This window comes from Myodes glareolus, chromosome 16 (genome assembly GCF_982192425.1).
Source record: "Myodes glareolus chromosome 16, mMyoGla1.1, whole genome shotgun sequence".
NCBI lineage: Eukaryota > Metazoa > Chordata > Mammalia > Rodentia > Cricetidae > Myodes > Myodes glareolus.
In genome coordinates, this window is record NC_142041.1 from 6,573,451 (window position 1) to 6,594,871 (window position 21,421).

Below are 21,421 nucleotides of genomic sequence, written 5' to 3' on the forward strand. Positions count from 1 at the left end.
CTAGGAGGCCCATCTGGAGCACCCTACACTACAAAGAAAGGACCCGCTCACAGACTCAGGCGTGCCTGCAATCCCAGCACTCAGGAGGCTCAAGCAGAAGAGTAAGTTTCTCGTTAGCCTGGGCTAGACAGTAAGGCCTTTCGAAAAGCAAATGAAAAAGACTAAGAATGACATACCACGTTATATATAGCAGGGCGGTTACAACCAACGTGTCAGAGAAACTGAAAAGGCCCATTGGAATGGTAGCACACAGCTCTGACCCACTCTCTGGGAATGGTTTGGTCTGAGCGCATCAGAGGGGGTCACACAGCCTGTACACTTTCAGGACCACTTTCCCCACTGAGAGGGTCTGTAAGGGTCGTCCCTGGTTACGACAGTTCACTGTTTTGGGAGACCTGAGACGGGTGAGCCAGTGCACTCTGACCAGGGAGAAGCGCCCAGCATACGTCCGTGAACATGCATGTCTGTGAACATTGGCACCTTCACCGATGGGAACAGTTTCATTAACATTAAACTTGATGGTTGGTAGTAATAGATCTCAAATATATGTTCTAAGGTTATAAAAAGCTCTCAGCGAAGTAAATAAACCAGAGAAAAGCAGACTGTTTTTGAGTGTCCCAACTCTCCAGTTATGACCACAGCTCCAGATCCAGCCAGCTACTCCAGGCTGACTGCCCCCAAAGCCATCCTGATACGGATCTTATAACCTGTCAATAAACATGCTCATGTTAGTCCTAAACAGACAGCATCTACAGCTTCCTCTTTGAAGGGCCCTTCTGTTTTGTGACACCCTCTGAAGTCCCTTACTTCCTCCACTGAGTGTCCCTTATGCCTTTGTCAGTTTCCCTTTGTCTTTATTTCACCTCTATAGAGAGCTCTTAAGAGCTGAATTGAAGGCTTCCGTCTCTCACCGCACACCTTAAATTAGCTAATCCTCCTGTGGGATCAATGCCTCTGTACCAACAGCTTTTCCTCCCCCTATGGCCAGGAGGAACCTGTATAACAGGCAAGCCTGGCGCTCATGGTCCTCCTGCCTCAGTTTCCAGAGCGTTTGGATGACAGACACGCACCACCAAACCAAGAGTTCCTTCTCTATTCTTCGAAACTACACTTCATGTTTATTATCAAGATCTAATTTTAATGTAAAAGACTGGATAAGCCTCCCGCTGTCCCTAAGAAAGCACCAAGTCCCTGTGGCTGGGCGTCTAGGGCTTTTCTGTGTGGTGTTTAATCTTCACCATCGACCTGACTGGACTTCAAGTCACTAAAGAAACACACCTCTGAGCATGCCTATTCCCAGAAGGCTTTGACTGAGCAGGAAGGCTCATCTGAATGTGGCTGGGACCACTCCATGGGGTCCCAAACTGGACTTAAAAGGGAGGAGGGGAGCATCAACATCCCTGTCTGCCTCCTGACTGCAGGTGCACTGTCATCAGCAGCCCTGGGTATCCCCTGCCTTGGTGGACTGACGGCACACTCATGGGAGGCAAATGAAGCCCCTTCCTTACAGGGCTTTTGTCAGAGACACCGCCGTCCTCTAACACGCCTACCACAGACTAACTTCCGCTCGCTCTTCAACATGCCTACCACAGACTAACTTCCGCTCGCTCTTCTACGCCCACGTCCCAGCTGCCAAGTGAGATCAAGGTGCCCTATTTCCTTAACATTATTGGAACAATAAATGACCTAAAACCTGAATGTCCACCTTTATCACTCAACTACAGAGCCCTGAGAAGGCAGATCTTTAACTTTATGTATTAACGCATTACCCAAACACAGGTATTCTTCAAAACTGACATTTACTCTATGTTTTCACTTCATGGTTTTAAGCACCTAAAAACTACTTTCCATTGAAGAAGTAACTTTAGAAAATGACTGAATTCTTTCCATTGTTGTTCATTTTTATTTTCATATTAAAGACTTGTTATTTTCAGATCAATTTCTTTCAAAATAAAGTTTATAATCAAGATTTGATCAGTCATGTATTTTATTTCTCTAAACCAGTGGTTCTCAATCTAATGCTGCGACCCTTTAACCCAGTTCCTCATGATGTGGTGACCTTCAAATATAAAATTATTTTCATTGCTACTTCCTAACTATAATTTTGTTATGAATCGTAATGTCAGTGCCTGTGTTTTCCGATAGTCTTAGGTGACCCCTATGAAAGGGTCATTCAACTCCAAAGGGATCACAACCCACAGGTTGAGAACCACTGTTTTATCCCTTTACTTTTCCGAGACAGCCCTTACTATGTAGCCCAGGCTGACCACAAACTCATGGTCTAGCAATATCCATCCTTTCTAATTTTGCTAACAAAGTTTGCATACCTACACTTTATCAACATTGCATCAATCTACCAATTTTTAGTTAGAAAACTGATTGGGTTTAAAGTAAGAGTTTACTGGTTGGACATGACGGTCCGCTCTGCAACCTCACCACTCGAGAGAGAAGACGAGGATTTTCAAGTTCTTAGGACAGCATACACCACACAGCGAGTCTCAGGCCAGTCTGTGCTACACAGTTACACAGTGAGGGTTTTGTTAAAAAATTATTTTGTTGTGTTTGATTATCAGGGAGTTTTAAGGTTTATAACAAAAAGAATAATTTGATCAATTTCTGAACTGTTAAGAAAAATTGTGGGAGATGAAGCAATGGCCAGAGGTTAAGAACACTCCCTGCTCTTCTGGAGGACCTCAGTTTGAGTCCCAGCACCCGCACTGGGGGCTCACACCTATCTGTAACTCTAGTTCCAGGGGACCTGACACCCTCTTCTGGCTTCCACCAACACCAGGCATACTCATGACACACAGACAAACATGTAGGCAAACACCCACACACATAAAAATATTTGTTTAAGTGTGGGGCGTGATTATTTTCACATGGTTCCCAATAGTGCCGGTCACTACGCACTGAGCCAGAGCACAGTGTAGCTGTCAGTCTGTTTTTCTCTCTGCTACATTACCCAGGAGAAGAAGAGAACCCTCTAAACATTCCACAACCGCCCAGAGTTAGAGGGGCACCTCACCAAATGACTGGGAACAATTAGGCATGGCAGTAGGGGTCTGGGGGACTGAGAAAGGAGCGGCACAGTTTAAAACCAGCTTGGGTTATACACTGAGTTCTGGGTTGGCCTAGATTTATATAATTAGACCTTGTCTCCAAAAAAGAAAAGAAAGGCTGGAAAGAAATATAGAAGACTAAATTCTCAGAATCTAAAAAACATTAATGTTATGTTCATTGCTCCCATTTCTGAAAAAGGATAATTCTAGAAACTCAAAATTATAATTAATGTTAAAACCAAAAGCTGAGCAGTATGCCCTTCTTTTGTAGATCTTTTCTAAAGAACACACACTATGGAGTCAGACCCACACTGCTTGGGATTGAACACTGAGTCTGCCACTTAGTAACTGGGTGGTTTGACAAAGCACTTAACTCCTCTGTGCCCGTTGGTAAGTCTACACAGTGAAAGTGAGGCAGCTGGGGCGACCACTCAGTGGGTACAGGGCTCACACAGCTCGAAGACCAGAGTTAAGGCTCCCATCGCCAGCCTGCAATCAACCTTCAGGAGGCAGAAACAGGAGACTCCCAAGGCAAGCAGGTCAGCCAGATTATCTGAAATAGCAAACTCTGGGTGCAGCAAGGATCCCTGCTTCAGAAGATAAGTAGAGAACTATGAAGAAACACACCCATTATCAACCTTGGGCTCACACACACACACACACACACACACACACACACACACACACACACATGCGTGCACACAAAGACGAAATCCACACACCACACACACACAAACACATGCGTGCACACAAAGATGAAATCCACACACCACACACATACACACACACACACACACAGTGTAGGAGGTCCTTCTGTATTTCTCTTGCTTTCATTGGTCAAATAAAGAAACTTCCTTGGCTTTTTGATAGGGCAGAATTTAGATAGGTGGAGTAGATTGAACAGAATGCTGGGAGAAAGCAGAGTCAGGCAGACGCCATGGCTCTCCGACCAGAGATGGATGTAGGTTAGAATCTTCTCAGTAAGCCACAACATTGTGGTAAACACAGATTAATAGAAATGGGTTAATCAAGATGTGAGAGTTAGCCAGTAAGAGACTGAAGACAATGGGCCAGGCAGTGTTTAAATGAATACAGTTTACACGTAATTATTTTGGGTAAAGCTTAGCTGGGAGCTGGGCAGCGGGAAGTGGTCCGCAGCTCCTTTTACAACACAAACACATGCGCACACATGAAGACTAAATCCACACCACACACACACACACACACCAAAAAAAAACGAAGTTACATTAATACCTACGTCACAGACGTGTGTGCACATACATGTAATGTTTAGGCTACAACTTCCCACACAGCAAATGCACCTGAACTAGTGCTTTGTTCTTCTCCTGCTGCCACTTAGCCCCGCAGGTCCCGGAAAGGGAACGATGAGGGATTCCAAAGAGTAGAATGAAGACCACCGGGAACAGCAGCAAGGAACATAACCTCCTACACCCAGAAACCTACAGCACATCGAGGGTTGATTTACCATTTCCCTGACTAGTCGCCCCCAAATTCCACTACCACAGTAATATTTTTTTTGAAATCCATTCCAGTCTAGATCCTCCTAGACCCTGAAATATACTTCCTAAATCAATTAAAAAAAAAAAAAGAATAAGAGACTTAAAGGCCTTTCAGAAAGAATGGGTAAAACTAAGTCTTCAGGAAATAAGGTAATTTCTTATTAAGGACAGGCATCTCGTCTCTTTTTCTTTGAGACAGGGTCTCACTGTATACCTGGCTGACCTAGAACTTGATACATAAAACTCACAGAGACGAACCTACCTGCATGCTGGGTTTAAATCTGTGGGCTACCCAGCCGCGGCATTTTTACTATAATGAGTGATTCCTAAGAATAGGATGGCATAAGTATATATCTTTAAGCCCAAGCCTTTCACGTTCTTTTCTAACAATTTTAATATTCAAAATGTCTTATGTAATCAATTCCAAAACTATAAATTCCTGCAGATTATTTTTTTACTAAAATTACCAAAACCTCCAGAACTTCAAACATGCTGTCTTTGTTTTCTACCGCTATGAAACACCAAACTTTCAGAAGACAGTTCTTAGTGGTGGGCTTGCTTACAGTTTCAGAGGATGAGCCTATGACCACCATTGCAGGGAGTCTGGCAATCAGGCATGGTAACTGAGAGCTTACTAGAGGTAGAAGGCAGCAGAGGGAGACTGGTCTGGTATGGGCTTTTAAACCCTCAAAGTCTACTGCTAGTGACACACATCCTCCAACAAGATCACACCTCCAACCCTTCCTAAAGAGTCTGCAAACAGGGACTGCACTTTTATTTCCCAGCTGCCTAGACCCCAATAATCACAGAAATTACATTCATTACAACACTGTTTGGCTCAGGCATATTTCTAGCTAGCTCTTAGAATTCAAATTAACCCATTTCTATTACTCTATGTATTGCCACGAGGCTTGTGGCTTACTAGTAATATTCTTGCATCTTTCTCCTTCAGCAACTACATGGTATCTCTGACTCTGCCTACTCTTACTCTCTCTCTCTCTCTCTAAGCTATTGGCCAAACAGCTTTACTCATTAGCCAAAGAGCAACACATACACAGAAGGACATCCCACATCAATAGTCCACCAACTGGGAACCAAACATTCAAGAATATGATCCTATGGGAGCCATTACCAGTCAACTTATGCATTAACAGGTAACTGAAATAGAAACTTAATAAAAAGAAATCTTCTGGTGGTGAGTGAGGAAACAAGTCTTGTGTAGTCCAAACTGGTTTCAAAATCTAGCCAATGATGACCCTGAACTCCTGCCTCTACTTTCCTGAGTGCTGGGATTAGAGGGAAAAAAGCACACAATATGTGCAGTGCTTGTACCTGGGCCTCAAGCATGCTAGGTGAGCACTCTAGAAACTAAGCTACAACCCTGGCCCCAAGAAAGCTTTTGTTACACTAAAAAACATAAACAATAGGGGCTGAAAAGATGCCCAGTGGCTAAGAACACTGGCTCTTCTACCAGAGGCTCAGGTTTGCTTTCAGTCCCCACATGACTATTGTCCCAGGGACCCAAGGCCCTCTTCTGGCTTCCACAGGAACAAACACAGATGTAGTGCAGACACACACACACACACACACACACACACACACACACACGTGCCTGCATGCACAGGCAGAACATCCATGCACATAAATTTCTTTTGGCTTTTCGAAACAGGGTTTCTCTGCATAGCCCTATTCTGAAACTCAGTCTGTAGACAAGGCTGGCCTCAAACTCAGAGATCCACCTGCCTCTGCTCCCAAGTACTGGGATTAAAGGTGTGTGCTATCACCACGAGGCTATAATTTTCTTAAAGTATACAATAATATATAAATGGCTTAGAATTGAAAATTACCCATAACTTTATTCACCTAGTAAAAATAGTGAATGTCAAAGTTCAAGTGTTACATGTAAAATAAACACATTTCTTTCCACTCGAGATCTGCACAATGGAATATTATTCCACAATAAAAATGCAATGAACAACTAATAAGAGGAGAGAGGGAAAAAATAGAATACTAAAAACATTAAGAGGGTCTCATAATTAGGGTTACTATTGCTATGATGAAACACCATGACCAAAAACTAGTTGGGGAGGAAAGGATTTATTTATACTTCCACATCATAATATAGCTCATCAATGAAGGAAATTAGGATAAGAACTCAAACAGGGCAGGAACCCGGAGGCAGGTGCTGATGCAGGGGCCATGGAGGGGAGCTGCTTACTGATTTGCTCTTCATTGCTTGCTCAGTCTACTTTCTCACAGAGCCCAGGACCACCAGTGCAGGAAAGGCAGCACCCACAATGGGCAGGGCCCTCTACCTCAATCCCTAATTAAGAAAATGCCCTACAGGCTTGCCTGCAGCCCAATCCAATGAATGCATTTTCTCAGTAAAGGCCCCCATCTCTAAAACGATTCTAGCCTTTGTCAGGTTAACATAAAATAAGCCAACACAGATAGGTTACCTTTTTAAAGCAGTAATTAGAAATTACATGAAATTTTAAAACAGGCAAATGTTATGAAGCTGTGTTTGTTTGAGAGGCCAGGCTGACCTCTAAGTTGTGATGTTCTCAACTTACCCTCCCAATTGCTGGAGCTAAGGGCAAAGTCGTCATTCTTGGCTATGCAGGATTTTAAACAGTTAACACTGGTTAAGTGAGGTGTGAAGAAACTGGTTAGGAAAGAGTAAGAAGGAACTAGAAAGTGCTAATATTCTGAATCTTTGTTTTTTTACCAAGATGGGAGACTGAACCCAGGACTTCCTGAATGCTAGCAAAATAACTGATTGTAGACTCCTCATGGGAGGTAGGCATATGAATATTTACTAAAAAATTCTTTCAGTGTTTTGGTATGTCTGAATAGTTGGTTAATAAAATGTTTGGAGTTAGAAATTGCTAACAAGTAAACTCAAACACAAAGACCTACTAACAAAATATAGTTCTCATGATGCATTCACTTTAGCTTTCATGTGGAGTCAGAGATGTCTGATACCTAGCTCATTTGACAGAGTGCTTGCCTAGCATGGGTTTGGTCCTGTGCATTGCCTAAATGAAGCATGGTGGCACACCTATAACCCCAGCACTTGGATGGTATAGAAAAAATTTTCAGATCATCTATAGGTAAACAGAGAGTTCAAAGCCAACCTACGGTACATCAAACTGTCTCAAAAGCAAAAAATAAATATTAAAATAAGCAAATTGAGCTGATGAGTGACATTTTTATTTCATTTACTCATTTATTTTTCATTATTTACAAAGCAATTAAAAATAATTTAATTTCAAATTATACCTACTAACTTAATCAATTCAAAAAACTATATACATTAATCATCCTGGTGGGGACACAAGTACTTAATACATTATTTAAAAGAACTAGATAAAAGTACATGTTTAGACAAAGAAAACAGAGATAGTATCTCAAAAATGTATACAAAAATTCAGCTCGATTCTGTTCATTTTAATTAGATTTCCTAAATTACAAACTTACTCCTGTACTTATAAACTATGTACTTCATTTACTTCTTAAGTATTTACAACCAAATATTTTATTTTGAGAATTTGTGGGCCTTAAGATTTTTCTAATGTATGATATCTAGATGCAGTATATTTGGTATCTATTACAGTCCTCTAGACAATTTTTTATTTCAAGTTTGCTTCATCAAAAACTTTCACCTCTACTATACCACACTCTGACTTATGGCACCAAAAAGAATATACAATCAGTATAGCTTCCTTATTCTTAAAAAGCATGTATTAACAAAAAATTCACTTAGTCGCCCTCACCAAGAGTACACTTCAGTAAACACGTTCACAGTACTGAGAGTTAAATGCCCACCCTGATGACAGCACACCAGCAGGAGGCACACGCTGTGACATGTGAGAGCAAACATAACCAGAGAGCAATGTAAAAACGAAATTACACAAGTTGTCGCCTCACTATACAAAAGGGGATTCATTTTGAATATTTTATGAGATTATAAACAAAAAAGCTTAGCCGGGAGGTGGTGGCACACCAGAGGCAATCAGATCTCTGTGAATTCGAGGCCAGCCTGGTCTACAGAGCAAGGGCTATGACATCCAGTGCTACACAGAAAAAACCCTGTCTCAAAATAAGAAGGGGGAAAAAAGTTTAACTTTTCTCAGAATACTATTACATGCCACATCCACTTCAGAATGTTTTATAATATATTTATGTTCATATAGATAAGCTAGGGAGGGAGCAAAAGCTACCCATTATTCAAATTACTAAGAGATCAAATGAAAGCCGGGCAGAGGTGGCACATGCCTTTAATCCCAGTACTCAAGAGACGGAGGCAGGTGGATCTCTGTGAGTTCGAGGCCAGCCTGGTCTACAAAAGCTAGTTCCAGGACAGGCACCAAAACTACAGAGAAACCCTGTCTCGAAAAACCAAAGAGAGAGAGAGAGACAGAGAGAGAGAAAGAGAGAGAGAGAGAGAGAGAGAGAGAGAGAGAGAGATATCAAATGAAAGCCAGGCATGGTGGCGCACACCTTCAGTCTCAGGACTTGGAGGCAGAGGCAGGCGGAATTTGAGGACAGTCAAGACAATAATAGAGAGAAACCCTGCTTGTAAAACAAAAACAAAAACAAAACAAAACAAAACCAGAGAACAAGGGAGAGCAAATGAAAAAATCATTTACCACAGTTAAAGTCTCTCTACAGAATCACACCTAAAACAAGAACCAAATAAACCCCCTCAGTATTGCCAGCAGCATCCAAGTCCGGCAGCTTCCTCACTGTTAGAAGTTTCTCACAGTACTGGCTGAGTAAAACCTGTCTTCAGCAAAGTGCGTTCACAGGTCACAGGTCCTCAAGTTCAAAGTCTCAGTACCACAAAGAAAGGTGGGAGATTCAGCTCAAAATCCCCATGCCACAGGCTCAAGAAGGTTCTCTGGCCAATGACTAATCCTTCGCTCTGCTTGGGAATTCTCACAGACCAAGCTTAACCTCACTTTGAAAACACGGTTGCATAGGGGAAGAAATTAGGAGAATGGGACAGGATTATGTGTTTTATAACGTTTACAATTAAAACAACACTGACTCATAAAAACACTGCAGTAAGTTTACTCTGGTGAATGGAATTCTGAACTTAAAATACAAAAAAAAGTTTATTGTTCTTTACAGCCCTTAACTGCTAACAAATTGGGTCACTTGACACAAAGAAACAGCAAATTTGAACAATGCCAGAGAAAAACGTGATTACAATACTATTTTATGTACAACAAAGGAATTTTCAAAGACATCTATTTTTTTTATTTCCACACTGATTATAGAACTAAACCATTAAAAAAGATGTACTTTCTTTAAACACTGAATTACTTTCTAGAAACATTTCACAGAATTAGTTTCCCACAAAGACACTTGTAAATGGGATTGCTGTACAAAATCAATACTCAGACTGGATGTTCACCACACCCCATGGCAGCACACTGAAATGAGAATCATACTCCATATAACTTACTTTTAATAATTTCAGAAAGGTTTCTACTATGCGCACATTTACTAAAATTGTATTACAAAACATACTACCTCAAATTAGAAGATTCACTACATTTCAAATGAAAACCAGCACAGATTAAAAAGGCGAACCGCCAGAGAATACACATGACCTTGAACACGGAGCCTAGTGCCCCAAGAGTTCACTTACACACTCATTTCTAGACCGTTACTTGTATGGCTACATTTGATAGTGTTCTTCCCAACTCACATCCCTAATCATGTCATCTCTCTAATCAAAACGCCTTCAATCTGACTCCTTAAAAACAGCATTTTATGGAATCCAGAATTTTGGTAACAACTGACATTTTATCCAAATTACACTCCAGTGGGAAGCGTCATGATTTAAGCACCAAGTTAACTCTCACCCTTTAGCATCAGAATACCCAGAGGACATTATTCACAGAGGGCTGAATCCCACCCTAGTTTCTGATTAGCTGGACGGATTTACACTTCTAAGAAACTAACAGAGGCTAGTTCAGGACTGACACTAGTGTTTGCTGCGGAGCTGTGGATGGACCCGAAGTCTTGATTACATCAGCAGAGCCGTGACTCAGCAGCCACAATCCTCACCTGGGCCTTTTACTGGAGCTGGGAGCTGGCATGCCTAAACTGTTTTAAAAAGCATTTTGAATGACTTGCAAACATTTAAATACTAGAAATTTTCACACGAAATACAGATTCCTGACATATTTCTGCATGTTAAATTTTAACTTGAACCAAATAGAAGCTATCCAATGTAGTCAAGAAAGACGTCCACCAGGCACCCCTTATCCAGCACCCAGAGGTGGATGATCTCTCTGAGACTGAGGCCAACCTGGTCTACCTAGTGTGTTCCAGGTCATTCGAGTTATCAAAAGCCAAAACTTCCTACCTATCCTCACTTAAAACTGCCTGGCTTAGACAGCATTTGTGCTTGGACACTGACCCACTCCATCCCATTCTGTAAGTGTTTTTGCAAGAGCTCATTCTGACATCAAGTACCCTTTATCCCCACTATTTCTGAAACTCTAACCGCTCCATCTCAAAGTCTGGCTTTTTAAAGTCTTTTCTCATCAAAATCCCAGAAAAAAGGACACACATTAAATATTTACCATAAATTCAATATGTAAGATTTATAAAAATCAAGATTTTATTTTCATGAATATACAACAATATTTAAAAACCATACTTACAAAAATCTACAAGTTAAATGCTATGTAAACATGATTTTTGCTATTGTCATTCTAAGTAGTTTTCATTTTGTTTAATTCTAATTTTAATGGAAAGGAAACAGTTTCCGGAAAAACACTGAAATAAGGTCATTTTAATCACATGATCAAATATGTAATATTTTCAATAAAAAGATACAATCTCTTTTCACGGGACAAAAGCTGAGAGGAAGGGCAGGGTAGAGACACAGCTCCCAAGACTTCATGACCCAACAACGTGTAGTAGTGAGTTCTCTTGGTTACCTGGAGACGGGGCCTCAAACACACCAGGAAAATGCTCTACCCTTGAGCTACATCCCCAACCCAAAAGGTGATTCTAATTAAATAAATTCTCCTAATTAATTAAATAAATTCTCGGGTGTTTTTGCTTCTATAGAATAAATAAGGAATAAAAATTACTACCACTATTACTCCCTGCTTCCTCAAAAAAAAACAACCACCAAAAAAAAAAAGAACTACGTATTGATGCTTCCTCTGACATAAGGAGCTGTGCTACCCGAAATAAATTATGGCGTCCTCCCTGACCTCTAACCAGTGTTCTCCAAATATCTCCAGTCTCTAAAGCTAACACCACTCTTTCAAAAGATAAAGACAAAACCAATGTCATGCATTCTCCTTTTCTGTTACCCTTAGAATAGCACACAACTATAATCTCAGTATTCAGAAGGCCGAGGCAAAAGGAGCTTGTACTCCAGGATAGCCTGGGCTACAGAGTGAGATCTCATCTCCAAAGGAAAAGGATATAGCTCAGCGATAAAGGTGTGTGCTTACCATTAGGTACTTATTCCAACACCAACACACACACATTCATTCTCTCTCTCTCTCTCTCTCTCTCTCTCTGTGTGTGTGTGTGTGTGTGTGTGTGTGTGTTTTAACTCTAACTTTCAAAGTTGTAGCTAAAACTGTTGAAGATTCAGAACTTTGAAATACAATTTACGCACTTACACAATTGTGAGCATTCTGTTTTGTTTGACACAGGATTTCATACAGCACAGGCTGACCCTGAAATTGGGACGGCCTTGACCTTCTACCTGCCTCTCCCTCTCCAGTGCTGCGGTCACAGGCTTATGCACCAGATGCAACTCTATCTGTATTATTTCTCTAATAATCAAAATAAAAGATCATAAAGTCAACAGCTAAATGTCTTAGGAAAAATTAGGGAGAATATTGAACTGGATTATGTCAATCAATTAGTAAATTTTAGTATCTAAAGAGAAAATTAAATACTTAGAAAACTGTAGGAAAAAGTAGGGTTAGGGAGGAAAAGAAAACCACGGTAAAAGCTTTTTCCTAAGAGATTAACAACATTTTTATAGGACATGTGCTCAGCTTCATTATATTAATTCTGACAAAATTAAAACTATCAAACTGAAAACTCTTAGAGACTACTACATTCGGGCAGATTATGCCGTAAGCGAAAGGCTTTCAGTTTCTCCACTTCAATCTTTGCTCTGAGCAGCTCCTCCTCTAGCTGCTGCCTTCTTCTCAATCCATCCCTCTTTTCCTGAACATACAATCCGAAATTCTTTTGATTTTCTAAGATTATCTGGTGTTCCTCTTTTAACATTTGCAGGACCTGAGGGTCATATCTTAGCAGAGACCTAATGTGTTCTCCACTCTCACGATGGAAAAGATCATCTCTCCTTGGAACAGAAGATGGAGATGATGTCATTCTCATATCAACAGAGGAAAGTGATGGAGACAAGGGTTCTTCCAGAACATGTACTAATTCATGCTCTTCTCTTTGCTCTAAAGCATCACTGTGTTGAGGATTTGGAAGCAGTGGAGGGGATGATTTAATGTCTTCTTCTTGCTTCACCTCTACCGTAATAGCAACAGGATGGTGATCCACCATCACCTGTAGTGAACTGGTACCAGCCTGCGCAGCCTCATCCAAGCTTGCACTATAGCACATATAAAAAAAGAACAGTACAAACAATAAACATATTTATAGAACAATTTCATATTTATATGCTTAATATTTCATAATAATATACACTTCATTATAAATCTTTGAATAAAGGGTGAAGACATACACCTATATCCCCAGCACTTGAGAGGCTGAGACAGGACAATCTCAAGTTCCAGGACAGCCTAGGCTACACACCACACTCTAATCAAGAAAAAGAGATGGTCCTGGTGGCGCACACCTCTAATCCCAGCACTCAGGAGGCAGAGGTAGTGAATCTAAGTTTCAGGCCAGCCTGGTCTATAGAGTGGGTTCTAGGACAGCCAAGGCTACACAGAGAAAGCCTGTCTCAAAAGAACAAAAACAGAAACAAAACCAACAACAACATGGACCCGGGGAATTTTCTTGTTGGGGGGAGACTTTCCCAAGTCCCGGGTTTGTAGAAGGCATTTCTGTGTTACCGCTTTCTCCAACTGCTTTCCTACTGCTGTCTACTGCCTGTTGCAGCTCAAGAATCCCCTTGCCTTTCAGTTCTTGAATGGGCATTGAAAACGAACCCAATCAAGACCGTAGGCAGGGTAAGTGGTGGAAGTGCAAGGCCGGTCTGGTCTACAGAGCAAGTTCCAGGACAACCAGGACTACACACACACACACACAGACCCCTCGGCTGCTTTACAATTACAGTTGTGAGCAGTCATGTGGGTACTGGGAATTGAACTTTAATCCCCTGGGAAAGCAGCCAGTGCTCCTAACTGGCTCTCTCCATTAACACAGTTTTCTATGTCTCTGTCATGATTGCAGCATGATTTATTTTTTTGGACTCAACAGTCAGGTGAAGCTGTTGTACCCACTACTCCCTCCCTGTGTAGTAATGGTCAAACACAGGACAATACCTACTGGAAGTGGAAGCGAAGGAGGGACCAGAGACAGAAAGACAGGGAGAGGGTCCAGCCTAGGTAATAAAGACACTGAACTTCCATTCACTATGACTGGCTTCTTCCTCGCCCTCTGGATCTGAGAAAGAGACCTGGAAGCTTAAAACACAGGCCTTGTGGGCTTTTCTCCTGCAGACAGGACCTCTGCTGATGAACTAGCTTGACAAATTCAAGGTCAAATCAGGACACGTTTACAGTTGCCCCAATCAGCCAACTTGTGTGTCTTCAAATCCACCAAGGAAGGAAGTCCTTTGAAAGACTTAAGCAAACAAACTAGCCCTCAAGAAGTCGGTTTCTGCTTCCCAAGTCCCAGTCTGCTTTGCCTTTCTCTCTGGGTGACTGCTTGCATGTGTGTGTGTTTCCCCATCCTTAATAAAAGCCTTTCTTCAACTGCTTTAAAAAAAAAAAAAAGATTTAAAACTATACAGAGAGTGTTTACCAGAAGAGACACTAAGACCATGACTTTAACAATGTGTCCATTTAGGTGTCCTCCATCCTTCATCTGTTGTCGGCGGTGCTGGTAACCGAGTCAAGGTCCTGGGCACGCTCTCTTCATCCCTAGCCCTCTGTTCTTAAATTAGGCTCTTACAATGAAATTACAAATACTACACAAAGTCAGTAAAATAAAGAAAAGCTACTTTGTGAATGCACATGTGTCTGTGTGTGTTGTGTACACACGAGTGTGGGTCCTCACAGAGACCCAAGCACTACTATTTTTTTGAGGTAGAGTTTCTCTGAACGTGAAGCTCATCCACTGAGCTAAGGCAGCTGGGAGTACTGCCATTTGTAGCATTTTACAAAAGGTGTCCTGGGGTCTGAATTCAGAGCCTCACATTTGTGTGGCTGGCACCTTATAAAGAGAACACCTTCCAGAATAAAGAAAAGTGGAAGGAAGGAAGGAAGGAAGGAAGGAAGGAAGGAAGGAAGGAAGGAAGGAAGGAAGGAAGGAAGGAGGGAGGGAAGAAGGGAGGGAGCCAGCCAGCCTTTTTTTTTCTTACATTTATTTATTTGTATGTGTATTTGGAGGTCAGGTTCTCTCTTCTCCCCCTCCCCATGGAGGTACTAGGATCAAAGGCAGGCTGTAGGGCTTGGCAGTAAATACTTTACCAACTGAGCCACCTCACTAGCCCGGATCCCTCCGTTGCTGAGGTTCTTAAATTAAGCTGTAAAGAATCACCTGACGTTTTCTCCTGCTTTTGTTCTCCTGGACTATCTACAAACCATAAAAGCCGGTGACTCTGAGGAAGATGGCAGAGACTATTTATGGAACCAAACATAATAGGATTTCATTGCTACTTCATAACTGTAGCTTTGCCACAGTTATGAATCATAATGTAGATATCTGATACGTGACCCCTGAAGGGGTCACAGCCCACAGGTTGAGAACTGCTGATCTAGACTAAAGTATGAGATAAAAAAGGCTGAAACTATAAACAAATTTTACATTATCTTCATAATTTCTACTGCAAAGTAGCATGTAGCCTATAAAAACAGGCATTATACTTCCGTATACATTAAAAATGCTTATGCCTGGATTATTCACTCCATAATGGTGAAACATTATAAGTAATAAAACACTAGCGAAAGTCTCAAGAAAGATAAACAGAACGAAAAATTTCTAAAAGCTAAAAATCTAATTTAGAGGATCAAGTGATTATAAAACATAAATTATAATCTGCTATTTAGAGAGACATAAAAATATCTAAAAATCCTTCTAAGTTGTAAAGTAAGTTACAAAATAGAATAGATTCTTTAGAAAAGAAAAAGACATAACACATGCAGTAAAATCCCATACTAGAGAATGTAATCAAATTAATAGTAATATTTGTGTAAAAATAAAATTGGAATTATAGATTTATAAACTTCTGGGAAAACTAAGATGTGTGATGATCTCAGCTAAATACATATAAGCACATTAAATACATAAGTATATTAAATGAATAAGCTAACAGAAAAATATCAATGTAACATAAGTGGCCTATTTTTATATTCTTCCTTTTTTAAAAAAACTAATAAGCAGTTCAATTTAAACAACAGATAAAGAAATATACAATCAGCTAACTCATTCTTATCAGAGAAATGATGGTGTATCAAAAACTCAGAGGGTATGTTTGCGTTTACAATGATCAAAATGCAAACAGGTAACTGCTTGTATTCTTCTCCATGTTCACTGTGCTTTTTTTAAATAGACAACTAAAAGCACATTGTCTATGTATCCGTTTCAAATTATAAAAATCCAAATTTAGTGCCCAAAAGGTGTAGTTTTCTAACAAAACCATTTTTCTCCAAGCTGGTTTTGAAAGAGTAAAATCCAAAACAAGCAGAGCAGCCTCCAACAGCTGTCCTATAGACACAGGACCTCAGCACTCACAGCGGTGAAAACTCCTACCGGTGGCCCCAAGAGCTGATCCACTGATCCCCAAGTGGGGGGGCTTTTTTAAATTTATGCTACCAATTAGAAATAAGCAGGACAGGGTAAAAAGCTCAGAAATATTTCCTAATAAGTTACCAAAGCAACAGACAGGCTCAGCTGAAGTTTTCCTAACTTCAGGCTCCACAGTTATCAGCAATTCTGTTTGCCCAGGAAAGCACACTGACCTCTGTGTGAGAGGCCTTCAACAACGGGTTTACGGTTTGTTTAAATTACCTAACTGACTGGTAGAAAAATGGAGCTGCCATTTTTATCTATGTCAAATAAGATTTGAATTAGCCACAGGTAACAGCTTTTAAGATTCTGAGGCAAACAATCATATAGAACAAGCTTAACCCAAAATTGTTTCCAAGCCCTAACCCAGGTTGCTCTTACTAAAACTGAGTTTTGTAACCTACAGAGCAATATCAAAGTGAAAGTACACCATTAATCAATTACACTTCATTATGAAACCTGAATCTCTTAATTAGGTATTAACTTCCTTTAGTGTTTCCTTCTTATCTATTTCAAATATATTAGAAAAACTAAACAGTCTTCACATACACAATCCTATAATTAATGACTTTGATTTTAGTTTTGTTAGTTCAGTGTACACTCAGAAAACATACACAGTAATAATTCACAAAAAAAACAAAATTTCCATCTGCTCCAAAACTACTAACTTCATACAAATTTTATATAAAACAATTCAAGAAACCCGTTTCAACAAAATGTAATTTTAAATAAAAACAATGTATGTCAAAGGCCAATAATCTAATCTTAAGGCTTAAAAAGTTTATGAGATATAATCAAAGTACATAATATATATGGATGAAAATGTCATAATAAAACCATTACTCTGTATATGGTACTGAAGTCTTTAAAAAATTAATTCAGTGATGTCACAAGCATCATCCCACTAACTTTCCCCAGCCTTTACTTTTAGAACCTGCCCATGAAAAAGGGCGAAGACAGTGAAACGTGTTTAAATCAAGCGCAAGAGAAAAATTCCTCATAGCTTTACTTTTTTTTTTTTTAAGAAAGCAAAACAAAGACACTATTCATGCTCCCCTTGTGGGATGCTTACATGCACATCTCTGTCACAGCTAAGCAGAGCCTAAGAGCTAGGAGGCGCCATCATTTCCCACAACAAATAAAATAAAGCTTACCTTTGTGTGTGGCTCCTGTCTCTTATCAGGCAGAAGCTGGAAATCTGGGGAATCATCTCCATAACTTTCTTGGTTGGCTCGGAAATATTGCTTTTAAAATCTGATTGGGCCTCCTTCTGCTGCAATAGCTCCTGTTTGGCATATTCTTTGAGCCTTTTGTAAAGGCTGCGAAGGCCCTGCGCTGTGCGAGGAGGGCGGTCTACTCCAATTGCATTATAGTTAACTGCTATGACATCCCAACATCTATTCTTCTCCACTATTACTGAATTTTTATTAGTATGCTCTTCGAGAATTTTCACGTATGGCTTCACGAGGCTTAGCAGATCAAGCTTTTCAGATAGGGTAAAATTGGAAGATCGAGCCTTCCCTACCATTGTTCTTTTGAAATTAAGTAGGCAGCTTCTGAATCCACCATGCAGTCTTCAGCTCTGCTCAGCTCTTTTCACAAACAGAAAGATCAGGCTTAACTAGGCTAGCCCCATTTAGGCCCACGCCTACAGGGGAGGGCTTATTAAAATTCCTCCAGCTTAAGCTGACGCAGGTTTGGGAAAGCTGCTTAAGCCAAGCCTGACCTACATAAAGCTTCTCACAGAAGGCAGGGAAGCACAAGCAAAACACTTGTGTGTGGAGAGAGCGGCTCCAGACAGGATTTAATGCACAAAGGTCTAGAGATAAGCACGGAACACAGCTTGAAATTGGCTAATTTAGTGAGAATATCAAATTTCCACACATGTATGCCTGGCTGACAGGCTGAAACAGCCCTGCACCTCCACTTTAATAAGACAAAAGAGGAACTGTTTTTGCTGTTTGTTTACAGATCTAGTAGACCGAAAACTAGGAGACACGGGGTGAATGTAGTTTTCCTGACAGAGCTCTCAGCACTGTTTCTAGCTGGGTGTTCTCCCTAACCAAATCTGCACACTGCTGGTCCTGCTGTCAATCAGGAATTGCATATCCTCTAGCTAGTTAGGTTACACCAGCTCAGACTGCAGTAAAGCTAAGCTTCCTCTTCATTGCAGTGTACAGCATCCCCTGCATCATTTGTCATTCTTGGAGAAATTTTTATTGAATAGTAGATATAAAAACCAGATAAAAATATGCCTTATTATTCTACCTGCAATGTATATAAATACACTGGTCTGTTTTATCATACGTAAAAATTAACAGTGAGAAACAGCATAATTATGTCTTAGATGGGAGTGCACAAACAAAATCTTATTTTTATTAAAGCAAGATTTTCTGTTTATCTTAGTCACACAACTTGGACTATGAAAAGAAACCATCTGGCCAGTAGTTTTCATGCTTAATCCTAGTTTAAAGCAGATGACAGTCACAAAAACAAAACAGGCTTATTTGCTCCTGATATATTTGTCCAGATAGAGGAATTACTAGAAGCATGCATAAAAGACTCGTGGTGTAGCTCAGTGCTACAGCAAGTGTTTAATCCTTAGCACCTCAAAACAAAAGAAACAAGTAAACGAAACCAAACGTGAACATATTTGATCCAGTCAAAGGCTGGCAAGAGAGTTCATATGGTGAAGGCTGGTGGCCTGAATTTGATCCCGGAAACCCATGTGGTGGAAGGAGGGAATCAACTCACAAAGTCATACGCACAATACATACATACAGACACACATATGTACACACATATGTATTTTTGTGTGTATGTATGTATGTATGTTGAGGAAGTAGGGCCAGTTCTATAAAACAATTACCATCGTACACAAATGTCTCAGCTGCAGTACACAGAAATGCTACAAAGAGGCCTCCTGCTGCACACGGCCTTACGACTGTTAGACACTGTACTCCTGATCTACAGTCCAGCCCCCAAAGTGACCTTGTTGAACCAAGAAGCAAATACTAAATTCTCGCTTTTTTTTTAGCTGTTTGTTATTGATTTGAGACAAGGTCTCCCTATGCAGTTCAAACTCCCAATGTAGCCTAGGCCAGCCTCCAACTCACGATTCTCCTGAGTGCTAGACAAGAAACGTGTACAAACAAGCCCAATGAGCCTAGCAACATACAACACGCTTTAACTGTATTAGCTACCCAAAAGTAGGAAAGGAGGAAAGGGGTAAAAGCTGAGGGTAACGGCTTATACTCCCAGGAGGACAGCACAGCCCAAGGTCAGATAGTCTATGTGTAACAACACCTGAGAAGAAGAAAAATGGGCTGATGAAACGGTTCAAGCAATAAAGTTCTTGTCATTGAAAGCATGAAAACCAGAGTTTAGTTCCCCATCACCCATACACATATCTTTAATCCCAGGCAGATAGGTAGATCTCTACGAGTTCGAGGTCAGCCTGGTCTACAGAACTAGCACCAGGTTAGCTAGAACTACACAGAGAAACCCTGTCTTGACAGAGGAAAGAAAAGAAGAAGAGGAGGAGGAGAAGGAGGAGGAGGAGAAGGAGGAGAAAAGAAAAGAAAAGAAGAAACAAGCAAAGCAAGTTGGATATGTCTGGCAACCTACCTGCAATCCCTAAATTTAGAAAGCAAAAACAGGGAATCCCCAAGGTAAACTGGCGAGCTAGAGGAGCCCAATCTAAGAACTCCATTAAATAAAGTCAGAGTGCTGGAGGACAGGACACCAACTGTAGCCTGCACACACATCCACCCACACATGTGCCCCCCCATACACGCATTCACCCACACAGGTGCCCCCACACATGCATCCACCCGCACAGGTGCTCACACACACACACACACACACACACACACACACACCCCGCACACAGGTGCCACACACACACACCTGCACATGCATCCACCCACACAGGTGCCCCCCACACACACACACATGCACCACATGCACACACAACATAAACATGCAAAATAAAGAAAAGGGGTATATTTCTCTATATTAACACAGAACAATATTACAGGGTATACTTATAGACAAAATGACATACTCTCTAATCCCTATTGTGTTGATATCTGGGCTTCAGTCCCCCTTCATCTGCTAAGCACTATGAATTAAAAAGCAGCCCCAGAACAGAACTCCTTATCTCAGCAGTAAGCACAGCCACTTCTCTGATATTCTCCATCCGTTAGACAGGCTAAAAGGCAGCACTATTTCTTCCTATGCTCACTGTCTGCTCACTGTTGGGATCAGAACTGAAACCATTTTGTGTGACCTGGAATAATGTAGGCAGGAGCCAGCCACAGGCAGCTAAGAAGTGAACCAATCCCAAAGCAGGCTTTGATATGCTAATAAGCTAGTCAGAAGGTGGCACTGGTAAGCTAATGAGCCAGTCCTTAGCTGTGAACCCCGACTGCACAAAAATAATGCCCAATTAGTTGGACGATGCAAAAAAAAAAAAGGAAATTATGAGGTGACTCTCCAATGCACTATTGTGCTCCTGGGAAGACACCCATTTGCAAGGGGCTTTGACACTGGCCACTATGTAACTGACTTCAGGAGGCTGAGGCAGGAAGATTACAGCAAATCCAAGACCAGTCTGTGATATAAGTAAAATGCTGACCAAAAAGGTTGCAACCCAGCTATGGTCTCTATATTATGTAAATGCTTTTTCAGGCTGTGTCCCCTGCAGGGCTCCACTTTACAAGCAGCTTTTGACTCAGTCTTGAAGGTGTAACAAACCAACGCCATTTCCCCCAGACCCTTATCTTCAGCCCGCTCTCTGTTAATCTACAGAACCTGTCTTTATGGAAGATGCCACTGTACTGCACACAGAGT

General features: G+C 41.0%; 2 protein-coding genes across 4 annotated transcripts in view; both read right to left on the reverse strand.

Annotated features, from left to right (window-relative positions):
- The window catches only part of Rad54b (RAD54 homolog B), an 80,999-nt gene that overhangs the window by 37,432 nt on the left and 22,146 nt on the right, over nt 1–21,421 (reverse strand). The gene's annotated exons all lie outside the window — the stretch shown is intronic.
- On the reverse strand, nt 11,197–19,962 carry Fsbp (fibrinogen silencer binding protein). Its single transcript, XM_048419983.3, has 2 exons — nt 17,722–19,962; nt 11,197–13,202 (listed from the first exon to the last, which is right to left on the reverse strand). The coding sequence occupies exons 1-2, from the start codon at nt 18,093–18,095 to the stop codon at nt 12,677–12,679; spliced, it is 900 nt and encodes a 299-aa protein (XP_048275940.3). The 5' UTR covers nt 18,096–19,962; the 3' UTR covers nt 11,197–12,676.

Bases quoted from the DNA above. Each gene is read 5' to 3' on its own strand.
- Fsbp (XM_048419983.3), bottom strand. From the start codon at position 18,095: ATGGTAGGGAAGGCTCGATCTTCCAATTTTACCCTATCTGAAAAGCTT. The intron at 13,203-17,721 runs GTAAGCTTTATT...TATGTGCTATAG, and splicing joins GACAGGAGCCACACACAAAG to TGCAAGCTTGGATGAGGCTG.